General features: G+C 34.4%; 1 protein-coding gene across 2 annotated transcripts in view; it reads left to right on the top strand.

The window, feature by feature from the left end:
• Nucleotides 1-9264, top strand: part of adss1 (adenylosuccinate synthase 1) — a 30472-nt gene extending 21208 nt beyond the window's left edge. For both annotated transcript variants that reach the window (XM_056476647.1, XM_056476648.1), the window contains 5 exons: nt 400-554; nt 3014-3138; nt 4907-5004; nt 5403-5552; nt 7452-9264. In XM_056476647.1, coding sequence (XP_056332622.1) covers nt 400-554; nt 3014-3138; nt 4907-5004; nt 5403-5552; nt 7452-7504 — 581 coding nt within the window. In that variant the 3' untranslated portion in view covers nt 7505-9264. The remainder of the gene's footprint in view (nt 1-399; nt 555-3013; nt 3139-4906; nt 5005-5402; nt 5553-7451) is intronic.
• Nucleotides 9265-10000: the final 736 nt, after the last annotated feature.

Here is a 10000-nt window from a genome sequence, read left to right as displayed (position 1 = left end):
AGTCCTGGAAAAGTCATCGTAGTAAAAATGTGGATGAACCCTGTACAACCTAACAGACTCCTCCTGCTCACCATTTCTGTCTGATGTCAAAACTGACAGCTGGAGGGGGCGTGGTTAAGTATGTTAGCCACGCCCAATACCTCAGACAGACGTAATCTGAGAATTTACCTGAAAAAAAGGAAGTGCAATTTATGATTTCGAACAAAGATTAAAAATTCTTAATGCATGCCTGCCAACACTCCCGTTTTCCCCGGGAGTCTCCCGTATTTCAGACCCATTTCCCAGTTTGTCAGCACAGATGAATTGTTCACCACAAAACTAGCAATGTGAGCTAACAAAATCAACATGGTTACTTTTGATTTCATGTGCACCTTAAAGGCTTGTTTTCCACCTTTGTAGGAACGTATCCATTTGTGACGTCGTCTAACTGCACTGTTGGTGGTGTGTGTACGGGTCTCGGCATCCCTCCTGCAAACATCGGCGATGTGTATGGAGTGTCAAAGGCCTACACTACTAGAGTTGGGATCGGGGCCTTTCCTACAGAACAACTCAATGTAGGACAAACACCCTTTATTATTATTGTGCTCTATACCATACAGATACTACTTCAGATCAGCTTTGCAATATTAAAAGATAAAATAATCAATGATGCAGACTCTAAGACTAACTGCATTTTTAGCTATTTGCAGTTGGTATATAATTAGGGATGCACAGTATATCGGTGGCCATATGGATATCGGCCGATAAATGCTATTGTTAAATCATTTATCTGATAACAAAATTAGGCCAGTATCATTAAGCCGAAATTATGTATTATTTTCACTTCACATGCCCAACACTTGTTTTACTTGGATTTTGAAATTGGTTAATGTTCAGTGATTTGGTGGGTTATTTATGCGTTATTCTATATAAAAGAAAGTTAGCTACAGAAAAGGATAGTTGATTAATAAATTCAGAAATCTGTTCAAGCTTTGCTAAAGTTGAGATTTTAAAATAAAATCAGATGTTCACTGTATGTGTTTTTTTGTTGTTTTTTGCAATCATGCAGAAAAAAAATATTTTTTCAGCTAATATATTGGTTATCGGTCTCCAAATTTAAAGAGTTATCGATTATCAGTCAAAAATTCTATATATCGGTTATCGTTATTGTTTAAATATTCATATATCGTTAATGTTATTGGTCAAATTCATATATTGGTTATCGTTATCGGTCAAAAATGACATTTATCGGTTATCATTATCAATCAAAAGTTCCATATATCAGTTATCATTATTAATCAAAAATGCCATATATCGGTTATCATTATCATCATCAGTTACTGTTATCGGTCAAAAGTTCTATATCGGTTATTGTTATCATTATCAATCAGAAATTCCATATGTCAGTTATTGTTATTGGTCAAAAATTCCATATATCATTTATCGTTATCTGTGGCAAATGGCATATATCGGTTGTCGTTATCGGTCAAAAAATCCATATATATATCGGTTATCATTATCATTCAAAAATTCCAAATATTGGCAGTCGTTATCAGTCAAAAATTCCATATGACATTTATTGTTATCAGTCAAAAATTCCATATCTTTTATTGTTATCCGTCAAAAATTCCATTTGTCACTTATTGTTATTGGTCAAAAATTTCATATATTGGATATCATTATCTGTCAAAAATTCTATGTATCGGTTATCATTATTGGTCAAGAATTCCATATATCGGTTACTGTTATTGGTCAAAAATTCAATGTATCTGTTATCATTATTGGTCAAGAATTCCATATATCGGTTACTGTTATTGGTCAAAATATCAATGTATCTGTTATCATTATTGGTCATGAATTCCATATATCAGTTACTGTTATTGGTCAAAAATTCAATGTATAGGTTATCATTATTGGTCAAGAATTCCATATATCGATTACTGTTATCGGTCAAAAATTCAATGTATCTGTTATCATTATTGGTCAAGAATTCCATATATCAGTTACTGTTATTGGTCAAAAATTCAATTTATAGGTCATCATTATTGGTCAAGAATTCTATATATCAGTTACTGTTATCGGTCAAAAATGTCATGTATATCGGTTATCATTATCGGTCAAGAACTCGATATATCGGTTAACGTTATCTGTCAAATATTTTATAGCGCTGCATCCCTTGTTATAATAGTTATATAAAACTAATAACATTTAAAAACTTGTTACAAAAAAATCTGCTTATTTAGTTTCAGCTAGTTTCCAAGTAATTAATAACTAAAACTAATTCAATAAAAACATTTGTTGTATGAAATAAAATAAAATTTATTTGCCAAGGCAGCATTTCAAAATAACAACTATATAATAAGAAGAATACTAAAAGCTAATCACTTAACAAAAATAAGATAAATGAATTGTAAATTCTCATTATAATTGTATAGCTTATGTTTTTAATATAAATTTAGCTGTACATATCTAATTTGAATTTACAATTGATTTCAAATCTTAATTTAGTTTGGTTTTGTTATTTTACTGTTATTTGTTATAGTGGATTTTGAGATTTTTTTATTTAGTTTATTTTTGTTATTCAATCAGCTTTTATTTGTTTTGTGAAGAAGAAATTATTAAAATGAATAAAATTATTAACACTTGAGTTTTGAGGTAGTTTCCTTTTATACATTTACGTATTAATAACTATTTGTAGTGATATAAATATTTATGTCTCTTGTTGTTACTTCATGTTTACTAATGTAGCTTAATAAAATTCACTTATTATAAAGTGTTACCAAAAATATTAATGTAATATGTTATTAAATGTATTTAGAAAAATATTTAAATCTGATAATGTGACTAATACAATGAATGTCATAATTAATCAAGTTTTCTCATTCATTGCTGATGAAGCTTAATTATATTTACAATTATGTTTAAAATGCCATCTTTTAATAAACTTTTTCTCTTAAATGAACACTTGAGAAGCAAAATACACTTTGTTAAAAGCATGAATATGAATATTAATAATTCATGTGTCTCCTCATAGGCTGTTGGTGAACTGCTGCAGACCAGAGGTCATGAGGTGGGCGTGACCACAGGCAGAAAGAGACGCTGTGGTTGGCTGGATTTGGTCATTCTTAAATATGCGCATATGATTAATGGATTCACAGCGTGAGTATTTAGTTGAAGTCATAATTTTTAGCCCCCCTTTTTTATTTATTAATTTTTCTAAATATTTCCCAAATTATGTTTAACAGAGCAAGAATATTTTCACTGCATGTCTGATAATATTTTTTCTTCTGGAGAAAGTCTTATTTGTTTTATTTCGGCTAGAATAAAAGCAGTTTTTAATTTTTTAAACACCATTTTAAGGTCAAAATTATTAGCCCCTTTATGCTATAATTAATAAATAATAAATGAATAAGAATATTATTTACTGTCATGGCAAAGATAAAATAAATCAGTTATTAGAGATGAGTTATTAAAACTATTATGATTAGAAATGTGTTGAAGAAATCTGCTCTCTGTTAAACAGAAATTGTGGAAAAAATAAACAGGGGGCGAATAATTCAGGGGGGCTAATAATTCTGACTTCAACTGTATGTCCTGTAGAAAAACATGTTTGGAGTCAAATACATGCTGAGATGTACTGAATAATTTATTCAAGAGCACAATGTTTGCATTATTATCACTTTTATCAACAATATGGAAGTGCAGTAACACTATTTTCCAGAAATAAATTAAATCACAATTATTTGTGACCCCATAAAATATAGTTGAAGCAAAAATTAAAATGTTTAAAAGGGACATATTATGCCACTTTTTAGTGAAGTTTCACCTGAAAATGGCACATAGATAATGTGTTATAACTCTCTGAAACTGACCCTTTTAGGCTTTGATCCTAATTGTGGTGTTTTGGTGACTGTCGCTTTAAATTTAAATGAGATAAACAGAGGAAGGTGGAGCTACAAACACCTGTGTGTCAGCATAGTGGCAGATTAAAACCAGCACTAGCATTATCAGTGCTCATCAGTAGGCCCGCACGGAATCTGATTTCTGCAGATTTTTAGCTCATCATTGAGCCTATGTATTTACTAGTATAAATGTGTGTAAATTTCTATTTATTCAGTGTTTAAATTAATTTCACTAATATTATGGTGATATAATAATAGTAATATTAAAGTGTTGATTTTATTTATTTAGAATCCAGTTTGTAAAGTAATATGTTCTGTCTTTTAGTAGATGTATTATATGAAAGACTTGTTTTGTTTACTAATTAATTGGATCAAATTGGATTGTAAACATTAAAGTTAAAATTGTAGTATTTTTTTATTTTATATGTTAAGTTTTTAGTTATGATACTCCTAAAATAATACCACATAAATCCACAGATTTTTTACTAAATTCTCTGCAGAAATGGCAAAAAATGTCTGCAGATTCTGTCTGGCTCTACTCCTCAGGTCTGCATGTTGTCAGTGTGAGTGTGTGCTTCATGCTTGTGTCAGTCTATGTCGCTCCTGTCGCTGTTCATCTGAAACTCCACATCTATAATCCTCTTAGTCTATGCTGACATTATCTTCAGCAGCTCAAACACTCTAATGGCTAATGAACAGACGGCTGCTTCTCACTCAGGGCTGCTGTTTATGCTAATGAGGGAGAGATGGGCACGAGTGGGCGGGGTTTTCCCCCTCTGATGACACGTACAAAGGGAGAATGTCAATCAAAGTGTTTCTGCAGACTGTTTTGATCAAGTCTGATTATAAATAATGTAGTTAATTAATGTTGACCATTAGAGGCTGGAGATATTCACACACTGCTGACACACTACTGTGTTTAAACCCCTTATAAAAGTGATTTCTGCATAATATGTGCCCTTTAACTGTGTAAACTGGGTTATCAGTGAATGTGACGTGCTGGTTGTGTGTTTGTGTTTCCTCAGCATCGCTTTGACTAAACTGGACATTCTTGATGTTCTGGATGAAATTAAAGTGGGCGTGGCTTATAAGATCAACGGCAAGAGAATCCCACATTTCCCAGGTACAGTTATGGGGATATTTGGTGGCTTAGCAAGAAGGGGCTGGGTCAGTTGGCGTTTCTGTGTGGAGTTTGCATTTTCTCCTCATGTTACCGTGGGCTTCCTCCGGGTGCTCCGGTCTCCCCCACAGTCCAAACACATGCGCTATAGGGGAATTGATGAACTAAATTGGCCATAGTGTGTGTGTGAATGTGAGTGTGTATGGGTGTTTTTTCCAGTACTGGGTTCAGGGCATCCGCTGCATAAAACATATGCTGGAATAGTTGGCAGTTCATTCCTCTGTGGCGACTCCTGATAAATAAAGGACTAAGCCAAAGGAAAATATTTAATTTTATTGAAATGATGTGTGTGTTGTCTTTAGCTGTATTTGACGCTGTGTTTGTGTGTGTGTGATTTTCAGCCAATCTGGAGGTGCTGCAGAAGGTGGAGGTGGAGTACGAGACGTTCCCCGGCTGGAAATCAGACACTTCAGCAGCCAGAAAGTGGGGCGATCTCCCTGCCAAAGCACAGAACTACATCCGCTTCGTGGAGAACCACATCGGTGTTCCCAGTGAGTCCTGCACACGACTTCAGTTCAGTTTAATTCATTTAATTTCAGTTCAATACAGGTCAGTACAGTTCTGTTCAGTTTAGTTCTCTTAGTTCAGTTCCAGTTTAGTTCGGTGTGAGTTCTGCACACTGACTCAGTGTGGTTCAGTTCAGTTTAATTCAATTCAGTTTAGTTCTGTTGTCCAGTACAGTACAGGACAGTTTAATTCAATTCAGTTTAATTTAGTTAAAGTCAGTTCAGTACAATTGAGTTTAGTTCTGTTAGTTTAGTTCTAGTTTAGTTCTGTGTTCAAAGTAAGTCCTGCACACTGGCTCAGTCTGATTCACTTCAGTTCAGTTTAATTCAATTCATTTAATTTCAATTCAGTTCGGTTTAGCTTAGGTCAGGTCAATCAATTTCAGTTCAATTCCGTAAACTACAGTACAGCTCAGTTTAATTCAATTAAATTCAATTCAGTTCAGTTTAATTCAATTAATATCAGTTAAATTCAGTTTAGTTCAGATCAAGTCCATTCAGTTCAGGTCAATTCAGTTCAGTTAAATTCAGTTCAGTTTAGGTCAGTTCAATTCAGTTCAGTTCATTTTATCCTGATTCAGTTCCATGTAGTTCAGTATAGTACAGTTAGATTCAGTACAGTATGGTTTATATTATTTCAGGTCCATTTATTTCACATCAATTCAGTTTAGTTCAGTTCAGGTCAATTGATTTAAATTCAGTTTAGTTCAGTTTACTTAGTTCAAGTCCATCAATTTCAGTTTAATTCAGTACAGTACAGTTCAGTTTAATTCAACCAGTTTAGTTCAGTTCAAGTCAATTCAGTTTAGTTCAAGTTAATTCAGATCAGTTTAGTTTAGCCTAATTCAGTTCCATATAGTGCAGTATAGTACAGTTTAATTAAGTTCTGTTCACTTCAGTTTAGGTCAGTTCATTTAATTTCAGTTCAATTCAGTTCAAATCAGTTCCGTTTAGTTTATTCCAGATCAATTAATTTCAATTCAGTTCAATTCAGTTCAGTTTTGTTCAGGTCAATTCCGTTAAATTAAATTCAGTTCAGTTCAATATAATACATTTCAGTTCAGTTCTAAACAGTTCAATACAGCTCAGTTTTGTTCAAACTAGTTTAGTTTAGTTCAGGTCAATTCAGTTCATCTCTCTTACACTGGCTTGCCACTGGCTTGCATGGTTCAGGATCTGTAGAGCTGCGCATCGTTGGATTTGCTCTTCAATATTTGGACTCTCAGTAGTGATTATTAAACCACACTGAACTGAGCTAAACTGAACTGAACTTAAACACTACAAACTGAACTACACTGTTCCTATTTACTGTGACCTTTTATGTGAAGCTGCTTTGACACAATCTACATTGTATAAGCGCTATACAAATAAAGGTGAATTGAATTGAATTGAACACTACAGTTTCGTCAATTCAGATTGATTCAATTCTGTTAAAATCAGTTCAATTCAGTACAATTCAGCTTAGTTCAATACAATGCAATTCAGTTTGTTCAGTTCAGTACAGCTCAGTTCATTTCAGTGCACTTCAGGTCAGATTGACTGTTCAAAGTTTGTGCATAGCTCTTTATGATAATATATCTTGACCGCAGTTTTACAAAAAATCGGCATTATTATCATATTCTATCTGTTATATTATCTATATTATTATGAATTAATTATAACTTATTGTATTCCAATGATTATATATTGATTAATGATTATTAATTACTATTAAATTATTCAGTCAGTGACAATAATTCTTAATTATTACTACTTTTATTATTCATTACTAATTGTATGATTTATTACTTTGTTGTGTTTTGTTGTTCAAACTAGCATTTTCCAAATATCTCTTCAAAAGTTTTACATTTTCATTTATTATATAATTTCACTTCTCCTCCACAGTTAAATGGGTCGGCGTCGGCAAATCCAGAGAATGTATGATCCAGATGTTCTAGGATTATTACCCACAATCCTCCAGTAACGCCTGTCTGAAGATCAGCAGAAGAGTTTTTACTGACCCCCATTCACTTGCCCATCAGACTCCTTAAAGGAACAGTTCACTCAAACATCATAATTCTGGCATTTACTCTCCCTTCACGTGTCCCAAACCTTTCTTCTGTTAAACACAAGTGAAGATATTCTGAAGAATGATGAAGAAAACAACCATTGACTTGCATAGTATTTTGCTTCATGAAGCTTCAAAACATTTACCAATCATTTGTTTCGATCAGTGATTTTAGAACACGTATCAAATCAATAAAGTCACGTAATTTCAGTAAACAAGGCTTCATTACATCATCACAGTTTGTAAATGTTTCAAAAATTCAATGTTTCTCCACTAGGGGGCGATCTGTGTAATACCATAAAATCCACATGAATCACATAATTCATTCGGTTAGCCCCCTAGTGGCGAATCACTGAACTGCTTCATAGTTTTTATCTGATCTCGGGTCAGTTTTACAAGTTTTAGATGTTTTAATGAGACATTTGATGTGGAATAATAGTTAATAACAGTTGAAAAGTCTCTTGTTGACCTGTTTAGTAGAGCCTATTATGTAACAAACAATAAGTAAGTCTTGAAAACTGACGCATAAATTATATAGATGATAAAATAATGCATATTATGCAGACACTAAATATGCGGTAAAGTCTAGATCGGATACGCGGCCGGCCGGAAGTGCGATTATGTACATCAATACAGCAGCATTTTTATGAAACTGTATAACAATAATTAATATTTTTTACAGTACTGTGACGGTTGGGTTTAGGGTTGGTGTGGGGGAAGGCGTTAAAAAATTAAATTTATTGGGTAATTTAATAGATAAAATAAATAATACTCGGTACTACTATTGTTTTTACATTACTATGACGGTTGGGTTTAGGGTTGGCTTGGGGGAAGACGCTAATTAAATACAATAAATGGGAAATTTAATAAATAATAGAAATAATTCTCGTTAACTTCCGGCCGCATCCACATCCAATCCAGCAACAACCTAAATATGCTCAGTGGTTAGCATTGTGGCCTCACAGCAAGAAGGTCGCTGGTTCGAGTCCCGGCTGGACCAGTTGACATTTCTGTGTGGAGTTTGCATGTTCTCCCCATGTTGGCGTGGGTTTCCTCCGGGTGCTCCGGTATCCCCCACAGTCCAAACACATGCGCTATAGGGGGAATTGATGAACTAAATTGGCCATAGTGTATGAGTGTGGGAGAATGAGTGTGTGTGGGTGTTTCCCAGTACTGAGTTGCAGCTGAAAGGGCATCTGCTTGTTTTTGTTGCATTTATATGGTTTTGACCAGCAGGTGTCACTAGCACATGGTGTTTTGAATGCTTCAAAACTATTTGTTCAATTATTTTGTGTTTGAGTTTGGAAAAAAAGCTTAATTTCTCCATCAGTAGTTGCTACTATGAGAGTCAGTGGCTGCTTTTCCCCAACATTATTCATTAGATCTGGTTTTGTGTTCAACAGAAGAAAGAATCGCTTGAGTAAATGATGAGGAAATGTTTGGTTTTAGGTGAACTGTCTTTAAGAAGTTCTGCTTGACTTGATATGAGATGTTTATGTCCAGGCATTATGAGAGAAACTCACCGTGTTTACACCAGTCTTTAAAAAAATTATGAGAGATTTTGGGATTCAGCTTCACCCAAAGTGGCATTTCTTTATGTTTTATTGCGTTTGTTGTTTCATGTGAGACACATAAACTGAACTCCCCGAATCTCAGAGTTTTGTCTTTTTTGTGGATTTACAAAGAAGAAGACGCTCTTAAAGGGACAGTTCACCCCCCAAAAAATATTAAAAGGCACCTATGGTAAAAAATCTACTGTTCAAGCTGTTTGGACAGACATATGTGCATGTATGGTGTATAGACAGATATAAGCACACCCAGTGCTTTTTTTTAGTTTAACAACATAAAAACGGTGGACCAATTGGAGCGGTTTTCAGATCGACCGCAACTTTACGTAGGAGAGCGGTCCCCCCGCCCACCAATATTGATTGACAGACGCGTCATCATATCCTCAGTTTGTTGATTCACGTCCGCCATTTTCAGCGTGAGTCGAAGCGATATCACTAAAGGAACACGCTAGCTCTATTTTTAGATGCAAGGCTCATTGGGCTCAACACAAGATCAATATTCTCCACATTATCGCTCTAATCAGAATTATTGGTTGTATCTTTAGGTAGGTTTGCAAACATGTGTACTTCTCATTGAGTCTACCTTATACTTCAGCCGTTTGCATTTCTCGTGATCACTGAAGCTCCCTGTGATCTTAACTAGGTGCTGCTGTACCTGACACAGTGCCATGCGTTTTAGAATTCTAAACATAGGTTTCTATCAGGGTACACACAACGACGCGACGATTCGGGACACTTCATGTTTCTGCCGCGCAACAGAGAGTGTCTGGTGTGCCGTGTCGTGGCTTCGAGCGACGCATCCGGTGCCTCAGTCAAAG

This window comes from Danio aesculapii, chromosome 17 (assembly GCF_903798145.1).
Source record: "Danio aesculapii chromosome 17, fDanAes4.1, whole genome shotgun sequence".
NCBI classification, from domain to species: Eukaryota; Metazoa; Chordata; class Actinopteri; order Cypriniformes; family Danionidae; genus Danio; species Danio aesculapii.
The sequence above is the reverse complement of the archived record's forward strand: the minus strand, read 5'-3'. Positions and strand labels throughout refer to the sequence as shown.